The 15,803-nt window shown below is 44.2% G+C and overlaps 1 protein-coding gene across 2 annotated transcripts in view; it reads left to right on the top strand.

Moving 5' to 3' along the window:
• The window catches only part of ATG7 (autophagy related 7), a 248,500-nt gene that overhangs the window by 114,167 nt on the left and 118,530 nt on the right, over positions 1-15,803 (top strand). For both annotated transcript variants that reach the window (XM_056524273.1, XM_056524274.1), the window contains one exon: positions 770-892. In XM_056524273.1, coding sequence (XP_056380248.1) covers positions 770-892 — 123 coding nt within the window. The remainder of the gene's footprint in view (positions 1-769; positions 893-15,803) is intronic.

Raw genomic sequence — 15,803 nt, 5'->3', positions numbered from 1 at the left:
ATCCTCCAGGCTGATGAGAGCTGTGGGGATCGGGTTCACAGTTTTACAGCGGCGGGAGCGAGCTGCAGCAGCGGGGACACAGTTTTCAGCATTCTCTGTTCTCCGCTTCTCTGTCCAATCTCTTCGCTCTCATAACGAGGATACAGTTTTCTACATCCCGCTCTCTTGGAGATTGGGGTGTAGTGAAATGTGTCCAGGGAGCTAGTGCCAAATACTGAGAAGAGCGAGGCCGCACCACCCCCCCCCCCCCCCCCTCCAAACAACTAGTATTATGGAGCAGGTGTGCGCGTCTCACAGTGCATAATATTTATGCACAAAAAATTGCATAAATATTACAGAATTCACAGTTCATGTATAGGTATTTCTGTGGGAAAACAAACATTTGTGAATGTGCAGTAGCCGTCCCTTTACTTGAATTGTGCAGAACAAACAAGACGCTCTATTATAGAAGTATAATTACCTGCACATAATAACCTGTACAAACACAAAAGCACACAAGGTCGATCTTTACTTTGGGCAGAAAAGCTATTTATCTCTGTTAGATTACTAGAAGAGCAATAAAAAAAAATCAGAGAGCTCGCTGCTTTCTGGCGGTTTACACCAGTGCTTGTACTCGGTGACAGCTAAGGAACAGGTTAGCCAAGATCGACAGAAATGTCTATTTGGAGATTGTGAAATTGAACTTTCCGAGCGGCTGTTAAACCTCTAGTGTAATTTGTAGGTGATGGACAGCACTTTACTACACTAATGCCTACCTCTATCTTTTCAGGTGATCGATCAGTATGAAAAAGATGGCTTCCAGTTCTTGGCCAAAGTTTTTAACTCTTCGCATTCCTTCCTGGAAGATTTAACGGGTCTTACGTTGCTGCATCAGGAAACGCAGGCAGCAGAGGTCAGAATTTCTTCTCAATTCTTTTATAAGTCAGAGAAAGTGTTACTTTTTTTTCTTTAAGTAAAAACAGAATTTAATTGTGGGCAACAAAAATGTTTTTAAATGGTGGTGAATGTCCATGATGTTTGACCATCCATAAGGTACCTTCACATGACATAGCCCATTTCCCCCTGTCCTTAATTTTATTGGAAAAGTGATGCATTATGTTTTAACTTTTGGCTTCCCTTACATAAATAGTCTGCCCCTAGACATCTTATCCCCTATCCAAAGGATCCCAGGGACCTGCCGCTGGGGACCCCCGCTATCTCGGCTGCGGCACCCCAGACATCCGGTGCATAGATCGAACCGGATGACTGGTGATGCAGGGCGGAGGCTCATGACGTCATGGTCACGCCCCACTTGTGATGTCCCACCCATAGACTTGCGTTGAGGGGGGCGTGGCCGTGACATCACGAGCGGGGCACAGCGTAGACATCACGAGCCTTCGTCACTGCACCCGATGCTCTAAAAGAACGCCAGGTGCAGAAGGGAGATCGCGGGGGGGTCCCCAGCAGCGGGACCCCCACGATCAGACATCTTATCCCCTATCCAAAGGAAAGATAAGATGTCTAGGGGCGGAATACCCCTTTAATGTTGAGAAGGTAAGATAATATGTTGGCATAAGGCTAGTTTCTCATTACCTTTGTGCAGCCTATTGAAACATCCTGCATTGTTTTGTCTTCCAAAACATAGCAGGGAATACGGCAGAAGTTTTTCCGTGTCATCAGTATTAGCCACACTAGCATACTGATATAGGCTTGTAGTGTGAGAGATACTGATGAAAATGATACTTACCGATCCGTGTGACCATTCCGCAGATTCTTCTTTTTCTTCATAAGCTAATCATCAACTTGGAGCATGTGTGGGATGTTCCCAAGCACCCCCACCCCTCATGCACGGTAACGTCCATCTTCACACTTCAGAGGAAGCGCTTCGCCCCCAGTGCTGAGGCTCATATGCTGCAAATTGGAGCTTCACTCTGCAATATAACCTCTGCTTTGAAATCTCTCTGGAGAGAAAAGAGATTTCACTTCATGCTGGCTGCACATGAGGATAAGAGGCGTTATGCTGCAGAGTGGAGCTCCATTCTGCAGCGTAGGAGCCTCAGCACAGGGGGAGCAAATGCTTTCTATTTCCAAGGTAAACTTGACTGATAAGTTGTCCTTCCAATTCACTATAATTCAGGTAAAAGTAGTAGTAATATGGCAAGCCTCATTGCTGCCTGACTAACCGTTACACCTACCTTTTATATGCGGTTCAGTGTTTGGAATTTCTATACATATACATATGCAATAATCAGGAACAATACAACCAGAAAAGATGATTTATAAGTTGCTTTCATGAATTATTATTTTTATATGTGATGAGGTTTCCAAAAAATAATATAAAACAGCATGGTCACCTATAGCCATTTTTGAAATACAGCTTCGGTTTTCTAAGGTAGGCTGGAAAATAAGTGCATCAACCTATATGGTTTTATGTCAATCCTTCCTACGTTTTCCTTTGTTTTAAAGGTGATTTCCCCCCTAGACATCTTATCCCCTATCCAAAGGAATAAGGGATAAGATGTCTGATCGTGGGGGTCGTGACGCTGGGGACCCCCACAATCTCCCTGCTGCACCCGGTGTTTGTTTAGAGCGTTGGGTGCTGCGCCGGAGGCTCGCCGGAGGCTCGTGACATCACGCCCCCTCCCATAGACTTGCATTGAGGGGACGTGGCCGTGACATCACATGCCTTCGCCCCGCATCGCCAGTCATCCGGCACGGAGCGAAGTTCGTTCTGTGCACCGGATGTCTGGGGGATGTGATGCCTAGGGGTGGAGTACCCCTTTAAGGAATCCCTATTGTCTTTGTTAGATGTGGAATGGGCTTTCCATTATTGTCCATGTAGGCCTGTGCTCTCTTTTGGAGCTGCAGATCATTGTCCTCTAACAAGCAGTATCCTAGAGGTCGATACTTCACTGATTTGAAGTAGTCTTGTTTACTTTTATATATCTTCGGAATTTCATTGTGCTCGATCCAGTTCCTCTTACTATAAATCTTAAAGCCTTAGCCTGTCTGCTAATAATAGAGTGATGATTCAAATTACTCTGGGAGTTATTCGAAGACCGGGTGCTTACCTCATCTCCTAAGATAGCTTCCACCTGACTCCGGAGTGCAGCTCCACACAAAAATCTAATGCCACTCGCTCCTGTATTCAGTGTCAGGAGTCGGTAAACTGTTGATCACTGTGAGAAGGATCTTACTGTGTCAGGAGCTTATTAAGAAGGTATTTAGGATGGAGCATAATTTTCTCCCCGCTTGAGTTACTGTGATGGTCCGACTGCTGTCAGGTCTATGTACAAAATACTAAGTGCAGAAATTTAGAGTTGTATGACATTATACCGCCTGTGTATAGTAGGATAGCCGTATACAATGTATTTGTCATTTATTGGCTTCTATTTTTTATGAATAAAGCAAAAATAGATTCCTGCACTCACCGCAAATGTAGCTACCGTATTTTTCGCCATATAAGACGCTCCGGCATATAAGACGCACCCAATTTTAAAGGATAAAAATCCAGAAAATAAAGATTCTGAACCAAATACAATGTAAAGTATAGGACAGTGATCTTCAACCTGCGGACCTTCAGATGTTGCAAAACAACAACTCCCAGCATGCCCGGACAGCCGTTGGCTGTCCGGGTATGCTGGGAGTTGTAGTTTTGCAACATCTGGAGGTCCGCAGGTTGAAGACCACTGGTATAGGAGGTAGTACTCACGTGTCCCTGCCGCTCCGGACCAGTCACCACTCGTCACCGCTACCCTGGATGTCGCCCTAAATCGCTGTCGCCACGTCCCCGTGGTGTCCCCGTCGCTCCGGAACGGCTCTGCTGCCCGGTATCCTTGCTCCCCGTCGCCGCCATCATGTCGCTACGCACGCCGCGCCTATTGGATGATGGAACGGCGTGCGAAACGATGTGATGAAGACGAAGGAGAGCGCCGGCCATCCAGGGGATCCCGGCACGGAGCAGACACCGAGGAGGCAGGTAAGGTCCCTCCCAGTGTCCTGTAAGCTGTTCAGGACGCCGCGATTTCACCGCAGCGGTCCCGAACAGCCTGACTGAGCAGCCGGGTTAGTGTCACTTTCGCTTCAGATGCGGCGATCAGCTTTGATTGCCGCGTCTGAAGGGTTAATACAGGGCATCACCGCGATCGGTGAGGTCCTGTATTAGCCCCGAGTCCCGGCCGTTGATGGCCGCAGGGACCGCCGTGATAGGACAGGGTTTTAATGTGTATTTGCCGTATAAGACGCACCAACATTTCCCCCCCAGTTTTGGGGAAGAAAAAGTGCATCTTATATGGTGAAAAATACGGTATTCTGTAATCCGCGAGGCCCAGATCAAACAAAAGGTGGAGAGGGAGGCAGACATCGTGGGGCGCTCAGAGACGACAGCCTGCGATTTTGTGCGATAAGACACTCAATAGGCCGGAAGAAGTGCGTCTCATCGCACAAAACCGCCGGCAGTCACCTCTGAGTGTCCCACGCTATCCACCTCCCTCTTCTCCGTGCCCCGTGGATTACGAAATTGCTAGATTTATGGCAAGTGCAGGAATTCTGCTTCAGAGGTTGCATTACTATTAGTCTAGTGATTATCTGTGCACCTCCGCAGTAGCATACAGAGTTCTGGACTTAGTATACCCATAGCGTCTACCGTAGTATAGTGCAATGACCTTTCATTTGTATAATTGATGCTGGTCAGTGTTTTTTCCTTTGGATGTTCTATATTTTTTTAGATTAGCTGCTTTGGTATATCCCCGAGAGCAAAAGATCATCTCTTATTACTAGAATCGGATGTAATAAGAGATGGTCTTGCTAATCTTAAATACATGTAAGAAAATGAATTCTAGCAACAGTTACGATATCTTCCTTATCCCCGATCCTATTTTGTCTTATCCCATCCACCCCCTACCCCTACACCCTCTTCACCTTCATGTTCAGTAAAACTGAGTTTTGGAAAAGAGAAAGGTTTGGGGTAGTTCACAGTCTGCAGTGAAGACCAGGTAATCTATACCACACCTAAAGATGGAGACGACCGCAAGGACAATGACAACTTTGTTCTTTTGTGATGTGTACAAGATTGTGTTTTCCATTATGTTGCAGAAGGCCGTGCAAATCTGCAGTTAAGTAAGTTCTTGGTTCCAGATGCAAACATGCAATTATACAGAATAAAACTGTTCTTAGTGGTATTGTGCTGCCATTGATCTTTATAGCCCTAGGCGGTTTTTACCATAAAGTTACAGCGATATAAAGAGCTAATTATTTTACTGCTGAAGGTCATACCTCCCATCTAGCAGCGAGATTTACCAAGCGAAAGATAGAATTAATTGTCTTGTTTTATAGTAAAGGTCCTCTATTGGAAAATGTTTATACTGAAGGTAAAGGGGAGCACTGAATGAAATAAAACTGCACCATAGCTCTGTGAAAGGTGTCTCAGCTCTCTTCTTTTTTTATATAACAAAATGTCTTCTACACTGGCTTCCTGCACTCAAGCCTTACAATATATTAATTTATGGCTATGATACAGTTCTAACTATTGTTTAAGTGTGCATCAGTACATAAGATAAATGTCAGTGTTATACAGGGGTGGGTTCACATTACGACCTGCACTTGTGCTGCGCCTGTATGTCGGTATCTTGTCAAAACTGAATGACGACCTATACGTGCGCTTATTTTCACGTCCCATTCATTTTAACAGCCCTAATGTAGTCAACTAACTACTTCTTTTGGCCTATGTACCGTACGTATATGTGTATTTACAGGGGCTCAAAGTGCAGTCTATCACACTGTTGAGTCATGGTAAATACTTAGATACGTGCAAGAAATGGTCTAAACGTACTCACTAGTTGACTACATTCAGGCCATTAAAGTACATGGGGCTGTGCCAATACACGCACATATACGTTAACTCATGTGCAGCAAGCTATGATCCACTATGTTTTGTAAAACCTTTTTTTTTTTTATCATAGCCTGTATCAACAACCTCTCACTATGTCTTCATGCGTCATTGTCTCATTTAATCAGTCATCTTTTTCCAATGAAATCATTTTAGGGCATGTTCACACATAGCATATACACTGCAGATTTTAGGCTTTGTTCAATAATACTAGAAGAATAAATCAATCTAAATAAATAATTGACCAGAAAGAAGGGCAGGTAGCTCTACTGATCTGAAACATTATGTGAGTCCTGGTGTAAAGTGTGGTTGTATTACCCCATATCCATAAATAAATAACAAAGCCTGCAACATGAAGTGTGAACATAACCTTAGATTCTCTCAATTTTCCCACTGCATGGATTGTGTTCTGCGTTCAGGTGGTTAAAGGGGTACTCTGTCCCTAGACTTCTTATCCCCTATCCAAAGGATGTCTGTTTGTAGGGGTCGCGCAGCTGGGACCCCCGCAATCTCGGTGCAGTACTGGCGTTGTGGGTCGTGATGCCACGCCCTTTCAATACAAGTCTATGGGAGGGTGCGTGGCGTCACGACCCATGACGCCAGTACCCAGCATTCTAAACAAACGCTGGGTACTGCACAGAGATTGCGGGTGTCCCAGCTGCGAGAGGCGTGGTTGTGACGTCATGACCCCCGCCGAACGATGGGGCAGCGCAGTACCCCTTTAATTCTTGAGAAGAAGAAATGCTTAGATTAGGATCTTTTTATTCTCTTAACACTTTCACGTGATGTCTCTCCTCATGTTTGGCAGCCCACTTCCTGGGTCTTGTTGCAATGCGTTTTAGGATCCTAGAAAGAATTTTCATTGTGTTTATTGTAGAGAGAAAATGTTTCTTAGCAACAGTAACACAATTATCTGCAGGCACATAAAAAGAGACAGCGCTGGAGTGCTTAGATTTATTATCTCTCTGCTGCTGGCTGTAAGAAAAGGAAACCCCAGCCCTCAATTATACAAGGGCGGAAAAGGACAATCCTAGTTTGTCATCAGCCCTTGGTAAAAAAAAGATAAAATGCAAATGTATTAACGCTCCTTCAGGTTGGTGAAGATTCAGGAGAAAATTGTGCCGCAAATATTTGTTTATTAGGCCAGAGTTATAATTAGATAATATGTTATTTTATAAGGAAATATAAATAACTTTTTTTTCAACTTTTATCTATTGCATTTGTATCGAAAAGGGACGGAAAGTTATCATACCAACCGGTGATAAATCTGTTTTATGTCTACATTGTAATTAAAGAAGGTAATTAATAAGGTCTCTGTAGGCATCATCATCCATAATAACTGAGATGTAATCCCTGCACAGAGTACCGTATTTTTCGCCCTATAGGACGCACCGGCATATAAGACGCACCCAATTTTAAAGGTGCAAAATCTAGAAAAAAAAAGATTCTGAACCCAACAGTGATCTTCAACCTGCGGACCTCCAGATGTTGCAAAACTACAACTTCCAGAATGCCCGGACAGCCAACGGCTGTCCGGGCATGCTGGGATTTGTAGTTTTGCAACATCTGGAGGTCCGCAGGTTGAAGACCACTGGTATAGGAGGTAATACTCACGTGTTCCCACCGCTCTGGACCCGTCACCACTGCCCTGGATGTCGCTTCATTGCTGTCGCCGCATCCCCGTGGTGTCCCCGATGCTCCGGACGTCTTCTTCCCCAGGATCCACGCTCTCTGTCGCCGTCATCACGTCACTACGCACACCACTCCTATTGGATGAAGGGATGGCGTGCGAGATGACGTGATGACGTCAAAGGAGAGCGCCGGCCATGCAGGGGATCCCGGCACAGAGCAGACACCAAGGAGGCAGGTAAGGTCCCTCCCGGTGTCCTGTACGCTGTTTGGTTCACCGCGGCGGTCCCAAACAGCCCGACTGAGCAGCCGGGTTAGTGTCACTTTCGCTTCAGACGCGGCGGTCAGCTTTGATTGCCGCATCTGAAGGGTTAATACAGGGCATCACCGTGATCGGTGATGTCCTGTATTAGCCGTGGGTCCCGGCCGTTGATGGCCGCAGGGACCGCCACGATAGGTGTGTATTCGCCGTATGAGACGCACCAACTTCCCCCCCCCCCCCCAGTTTTGGGGAAGAAAAAGTGTGTCTTATACGGCGAAAAATACGGTATATCACAATGTGTAAGCACATTGTTCCCGCCTCAGTAAAGTTTATTACCAATAAATTGGCAACCCCTGTTTATCTGAGCTAAAATGTTTATTTTTTTATTTAGTTATTTATTTTGTTAATAATTTTTTCCCAAAAATGGCCAAGAGTTGGCCATTTTTGAATGCAGGAAAAAATTGTTGATAAATGATTCAAGTACTGTTGATCTTGATCAAGCATGACACATAAAAAAAAATCATTATGATCAGCAACATGATCTGTTACCGGTAACAAGTGCCTCTAATTTACAATACACCTTGCTGCCTAGTTCCCTGAAATGTCAGATAAACGATAAACCCTCATGTCTCAGGAACTTAAAAGTTTATCAAGAAACTGTAAAGAAATGTGTTACCCCTTTTAAGCTATTTAAAGGGGTACTCCGGTGGAAAACAATTTATTTTAAATCACCTGGTGCCAGAAAGTTATACAGATTTGTAAATTACTTCTATAAAAAAATCTTATTCCTTCCAGTACTTATCAGCTGCTGTATACTACAGAAAAAGTTATTTTCTTTTTGAATTTCCTTTCTGTCTGACAACAGGAGCAAATCCCCATAGCAAACCTCTCCTGCTTGGACAGTTCCTGAAATGGACAGAGGTGTCAGCAGAGAGCACTGTGGTCAGAGAGAAAAGAAATTCAAAAAGAAAAGAACATTCTTTGTAGTTAACAGCAGCTGATAATTACTGGAAGGATTAAGATTTTTTAATAGAAGTGATTTACAAATCTGTTTAACTTTCTGGCACCAGTTGATTTAAAATAATTTTCTACCGGAGCACCCCTTTAAGGATGCTTCAGTCTCATTTCTTTTGGTTAAGCCACAAGTCCTTTAATAATTCTAACTCTGGTTAACAAAAGCCAGCCAAAAAAAAAAAATCACAAAGCAACCTTCATTTAAACAAACCACTTTTGACAATGTTCACATTATGGAATTTACTAGCAGAATGTGGCAGAAAAACTGAGCTTGGAAATTCCATTGCAGCAGAGTCCTATTGTTTTCAGTGAGATTTTGCTGCACCGTAAACATGGCAGAATTTCCACGGCAGAAACATCTGTCTGCGAAAGTCCCGATTCCGGATTCAGTCAAAACAATAGACGTGTCAATTCTTTAGTTGGAATACGCTCAGAAATGTATTGCCATCTGTGGAGACTGAGCATTTCCGAGCTGTCCTATCTCCAGCATGTCCCGCCAGGGTGCACCATTTGCGGACTCTCGACCCATGTTTTCCATGTGGACATACCTCAAATATTCTGCTGTGTGAACATATCCTTTCAAGGGTTTGAAGTGTGATGAAACTGGGCAGGAAGTGCTAAATTTCCCTGTAGCATCACCACAGTACATATGTAAAGGTTTTCAGTGTTAAAGGGATAGTCCAGTGGTGAAAAACGTATCCCCTATCCTAAGGATAGGGGATAAGTTTGAGATCGCGGGGGGTCAGACTGCTGGGGCCCCCTGCGATCTCTCTGTACGGGGGCCAGGCTCTCCGGCCAGATAGCGGGTGTCGACCTCCGCACGAAGCGGCGGCCGACACGCCTCCTCAATACATCTCTATGGCAGAGCCGGAGATTGCCGAAGGCAGCGCTTCGGCTCTGGCATAGAGTTGTATTGAGGGGGCGTGTCGGCCGCCGCTTCGTGCGGAGGTCGACACGCCCCCTTCCCGCGGGCTGTCGGGGCTCCGTACAGGAGATCGCAGGGGGCCCCAGCGGTCGGACCCCCCACGATCTCAAACTTATCCCCTACTTATCCCCTACCCCCTTAGACTCCTATAATAGGGCGCATTAAAACAGGTTCTAAACTGGACAACCCAGTGGGCTTTGACAAGTTGATGTGGGCGACAAGGCTAGTGTTCTGTTTTGAAAAATAGTCCACTCTTTCAAAAACATCTAAAACATGTACTATACTAGAAGCCTTTATTATTTTGGAATAACAAAATAACCGCTTCTAATAAATATATATATATATATATATATATATATATATATATATATATATATTTATGTCAGTCTAGACCAGTGTTTCCGTGCTGTGTTGCCTCCAGCTGTTGCGAAACTACTACAACTTCCAGCATGCCCGGACAGCCTTGGTAATACAGAAGTCCGAAAACAAGTCAGGCCCTGCCATTATATGTTGGGTTTGGTCATAACAGGGACTTTACAATGGTTAACCTCTCAGCAAACAGACTTCTGTGAACGATCAGTCATCAAAACTTCAGTTTCCAGACACAAAGACCATTGTTAAAGAAATGCTTAGCTTAGAGGTGGAAATGCGTCAAAAGCCACCGCATCCTGGTTTACTACTTTGTACACACATGCTGTGCTTTCCTCTATTTCATATTAAACATTGCTTAAAGGGGTATTTTTTTTTCTGACTATGCTACAGGGGCTGCAAAGTTAGTGTAGTTCATAATATAGTGTCTGTACCTGTGTGTGACGCTTTTCTCACAATTCTTCTGTGATTTTCACCCCATTATTTATTTTTAACACCATACAAAATGACTGTTGTCTCAGATTTTTCCCAGCTGCAATGCGGCCGAGACCTGATGACAGGGAGCCTGTCTGCTTCAATGGGTGGAGGGATCAATCTGCAACTAATGCAACAGCTGTAGGCACCCTGATTTGAAACCACAGGTTTTGAATGGATGTAGCTCATTTATGTTTCAATGGGTGGGGTGGCTGATGTGTGGGGGGGAGGAAAATGGAATTATGGGATTTGTAGTAAAATAAAATAAAAATCAAACAGGAAATACCATAACAAGCTAGCCACAGTGATATGGTAATCTCACAACATAGCCATTTAGCCCCAAGACAAGCGCAGATCTTTCCTAAGCATGTCCATTACTGTCTGCCAGGTACGTACTAAAATCACCTTACGGTGGAGAACCCCTTTAACATTGTATAACAGTAAATGTATATTTACCATCAGTTAAAGAGAAAAAGAGTTACCTGCTATGGTTAAACGTGACAATTTTTTTTATGTTAGAGAAGACCATTGGCCAAACCCTTAAAACATTAGATGTTTGTACATAATTACATAGTTTAGGGTGCCCTGACCAAACACCTCTTTATAGTTTTTTAATACGCCCTTCTGTTTCTAAGATATAAGGGTTTATAATTTGACAATTCAGGAAATCAGTCAAATAGGCGTTAACTTAATTTTAATAATGGGCGGGATTATAAAGGGGGTGTGCATGTTGTACATTTAGAGGCATGTATGCCTACCACATACCCCCTGACTGTATATTCTCTCACATTACTAAAATGAATGTCACGCCCAAGGACGATTCCACTAAGATTTTTTATCTCGGAAATGGCAGGGCAATTCAGAAACTATAAAAAAAAAAAAAAAAAAGGTGCGTGATTAGGGCACCCTAAAATATGAAATGAGAAATGCATTTCATTTTTGAGAGGTTGGCCACAGGTTCACTTTAATGAAAAAACAAGATAGTAGAAAACAAAGAAAAAGAGAAAAGGTAAAAACAAGCAAGGCATGTTGGGCTCTGGTCAGTGAGGAGTTACAGGCCTGGGCCAATCAGCAGCTGAGGCAAAGTATTTAATTCCTCCTAAGCCTTCTGGCTCTTGCTCTTAATTTCAGTCTTGTTTCGTTTTAGTCCTGTTGGTTATAGTTCAGACTTGTTACTTTAATTTAGCCATGACTTTGTAGTTCTGACCCATTTGTTTAGGATTTTAGCATAGTCATGTTTATCTTGTGATTTGTCTGTACTTGTGGTCTGTTATTATCCTGTATAGTTTGTATCTGTATAATATCCTGACTTGTGTTCAGACCTTTGTGTTTTGTAATCCACCACTGTATGGGTCCTGATCCATTGCTTCTTCTTTTACCCCTATACCTGGTGTTATTTTACTGTGTTTGGGCCTGTGTAATCCAGGACTATATACCTGCCATGATATCTTTCTGATATGTTTGTTACTACTTTTTATTTCTGCCCTTGTATATTATCCTGGTACCCTGTCCATTTGTGCTTGTTAACCCTTCGTGTCCTGACCTGTTTCCCTGACCTCTGTATAGTTGTGTTAATGATTTTGATATGTCACCCCTTCACTTTAGTCCAGCAGATGGACTGGCATCCTGTTGTGGATCCCCTGTTTAACGCGGATATGCAAGTAGGCAGTGGAAGAGGTTTTGGGTGAGCTCAGGGCCATTTTAGATAAAAATGATTCAATGGTTCAATGATTTAAAGAGGCCGCTTTAAATCATGTAACTGCAGCGGCTTCTGCTGCGGCCAGAGTCCCACCGCCACCCGGTTCCCATGTTTCTCCCCATCCCCGGCTTACATGGGGAGAGCTCCTGCAGGCTCCAGGGGCATCCTGCGCTGTCGCTGTGCGCTGCGCACCGATGAGTGAGGTCCTCAAGGCGATGTCACTCGTCAGTGTGCTGTGCACAGTTACGGCGCAGAACGTCCCTGGAGCAACCTGCAGGAGCGCAGTACAGGTAAATATGAAAGTCGGGGAGGGGAAGGGACATGGGAACCGGGCAGCGGCGGTACTCTGGCCACTTTAAATCATTGAACCGCAGCGGCGGGACCCCCGCGATCAGACATCTTATCCCCTATCCTTTGGATAATGGATAAGATGTCTTAGAGCCGGAGTATCCCTTTAAGGTTAAAACAGGCGGCGTCCTTAAATGTTCTCTCTCATTAAAACAAATTTTTGCTATTGCACTCCTTATGGTAAATAAAATGTATTTCTAATATACCGTATTTATCGGGGTATACCATGCACCGGCCTATAACACGCACCCTCATTTTACCAAGGATATTTGGGTGAAAAAAAACTTTTTTACCCAAATATCCTTGGTAAAATGAGGGTGCGTGTATGTGCATGTGTATACCCTGATACACCCCCAGGAAAGGCAGGGGGAGAGGGGCCGTCGCTGCCCGCTTCTCTCCCCCTGCCTTTCCTGGGGTCTAGAGCCCTGCTGCCGCTTCTCTCCCCCTGGCTATCGGCGCTGCTGCCCCATTGCCGGCGCCGCTGCCCCATTGCCTCCCCCATCCCCGGTTTTATAATTAACTGTTGCCGGGGTCGTGTCCGTGCTGCTTCTGGCTCCGGTGTGGCGTCCCCTGCGTCGTTGCTATGCGCTGCAGGGCGCAGTGACGAGTGACGTCTTCAATGCGACGTCACTCGTCACTGCGCCGTGCAGCGCATAGCAACGGCGCAGGGGACGCCACACCGGAGCCAGAAGCAGGCTCTAGACCCCAGCGACGGCCTCTCTCCCCCTGCCTTTCCTGGGGGCTTCTGTGGGGTCAGAAAAGCCGGGGATGGGGGGAGGCAATTGGGCAGCGGTGCCGGCAGTCTCTGGACCCCAGGACAGGCAGGCGCAGAGAATCGGGCAGCGACGGCAGGTCTCTGCACCTGCAAAAGCCGCTGCAGTTCATTGATTTAAAGTGTCCGCTTTAAATCATTGAACTGCAGCGGCTTGTCGGCGTATAACACGCAGTGGACTTTAGGCTAAAAATTTTAGCCTAAAAAATGCGTGTTATACGCCAATAAATTCGGTACTTTGTTTTAAAAAAAAAAGAAGTTTTCTATGTTTTATATGTGCTTAAAAAAGCTCAAGAGCACATTTTCCTCATCACATACACAGACTTTGGACCGAAGCCCAAACACAGAAAGTTCAGCCTGGATTGCTAAGGGGAGTGTGTCCAGCTTCATCCAATCATCGGTTGGACACCCCCCCCCCCCCTCAGCACTCCAGGCTGCACTTCCTGTCCCAGATTTATCAAACTGTGTGAGAGAAAAAATAGAGTAATTTTCCCACAGCAACCAATCACAGCTCAGCTAACGAGCTCTGGTAAAGTGAAAGCTGAACTGTGATTGGTTGTTGTGGGAAAATCACTACACTTTTTCTCTCACATAGTTTGATAAATCTTGGCCCCTGTGTTTGGGCTTTGGTCCAAAGTCTGTGTATGAGTTGGGGGAAAATGTGCTCTTGAGCTTTTTTTAAGCACAAATAAAACATAGAAAACGTAATTTTATTTAAACGAGTATATTAGAAGTATTTTTTATTTACCAATAGCAAAACATTTTTTAATGAGTTACCAATTAAGGGGTTGAAAGCACAGCAGACCATGCTTTTGAGTCCCACTAAATAAACATATACATGCAGGAAATGGCCCTCACTTAGCCGAAATATATTCAAATTAGTGACTAATAATCTGGGCCTGTTTCTAGTGGGCTACGGTATACATTAGCATCCCATTTGACAGGATAAAAACAAATTCCTACAGTGTATGGGGCTACTACAGTACCGAGCCTGAGTTTGTAATAAAAAAAGAAATGCTACCACATCAGTGTTCCAAAATTTTGTATTGCTAAAAGTATATAATATTTAGTGTAGAGTAAAAGCCCCCAAGAGCCTTTCTATCATTCTGGGCAATAGTCTACTGTAGGGATCTGCCACAAAATCTAAACTATATATTTTTGTATATATTTATTTATTTGTTTTATATATTAACTTGTCTCAACATTTTATTTATGTTCTAATACCCTAAAATGCACGTGAGCTGAGATGTTTGACCACTGTGAAAGGAGACTAAATCCCCCACAGTCTTGTTTGCTGTTGGAGCACTGTATGGTGGTATCATTTTGGCGCAAACTAGCTTATCCCCTATCCACAGGATAGGGGATAAGTAGCTGAAAGTGGGGGGGGGTCCGACCGCTGGGGTCTCCCGCGATCACCAGGATGGTACCCTGGCGCTCTGTGAAGAGCACGTTTTGTCTACCAGTAGATGGCACGCACTTCATTCATTTCTATGGGAGCGCCAATGATGCCCGTTGCGCTCCCATAATAATGAATGGACCACGTGCCAGCTGCAGCACGCACTCATCACTGAGTTCCGGAGTCCTGTCCCAGTGATTGTGCTACGAACTCCTGTGATCAGCTACCACTATAGGGGATTGGTGATACTTTTTTTTTTTTTTTTTTGCGGGAGATCTCCTTTAAGAACTTAAACTGAAGTCTTAATTATAGATGCTTAAGTTCTTTTGCTGATACAATGAAGAATAATTTCAGGTATTTTTTTGCAAAGTTTAAAGTGTTTTTTTCAGCAAGCTCTCAGTGCCTTCACTACTCTTCTCTAGATTTAGCACGCAATGTAAGTATTGTATGTCATTTTCTAGCATATTTTTGAGCGCTCAGTGTTAGTTTTATTTTAATATTGTTTGGGAATGGTATGACTTTTGACAGTAGATGTAAGATAGTAACATAGTTCATAAGGTTAAAAAAAGTGTCCATCAAGTTCAACCTATATCCCTAATGAGTCCCTACTGAGTTGATCCAGAGGAAGGCAAAAAACCCTCATACTAGAGGTAAAAATTCCTTCCCGACTCCAAATATGGCATCAGAATAAATCCCTGGATGAGCGTTCTGTCCCTATAAATCTAGTATACATAACCAGCAATATTATTCTTCTCAAAAAATTCATCCAGACCCCTTGTATATTCTTTTACAGAGTTCACCATGACCACTTCCTCAGGCAGAGAATTCCACAGTCTCACTGCTCTTACAGTAAAGAACCCCCATCTGTGCTGGTGTACGGTGCCCTGATATATTTATACATAGTTATTAAGTCTCCCCCAACCCTTCTTTTTTTCTAAACTAAATAACCCTAATACTGATAATCTTACTGGGTACTGTAGTCCTCCCATTCCCCATATTACCCTGGTTGCCCGTCTTTGAACCCTCTCCAGCTCCCCTATATCTTGTAC

This window comes from Hyla sarda, chromosome 6 (genome assembly GCF_029499605.1).
Source record: "Hyla sarda isolate aHylSar1 chromosome 6, aHylSar1.hap1, whole genome shotgun sequence".
In the NCBI taxonomy this organism is placed as follows: Eukaryota; Metazoa; Chordata; class Amphibia; order Anura; family Hylidae; genus Hyla; species Hyla sarda.
This window is presented reverse-complemented; position numbering and strand designations above follow the sequence as displayed.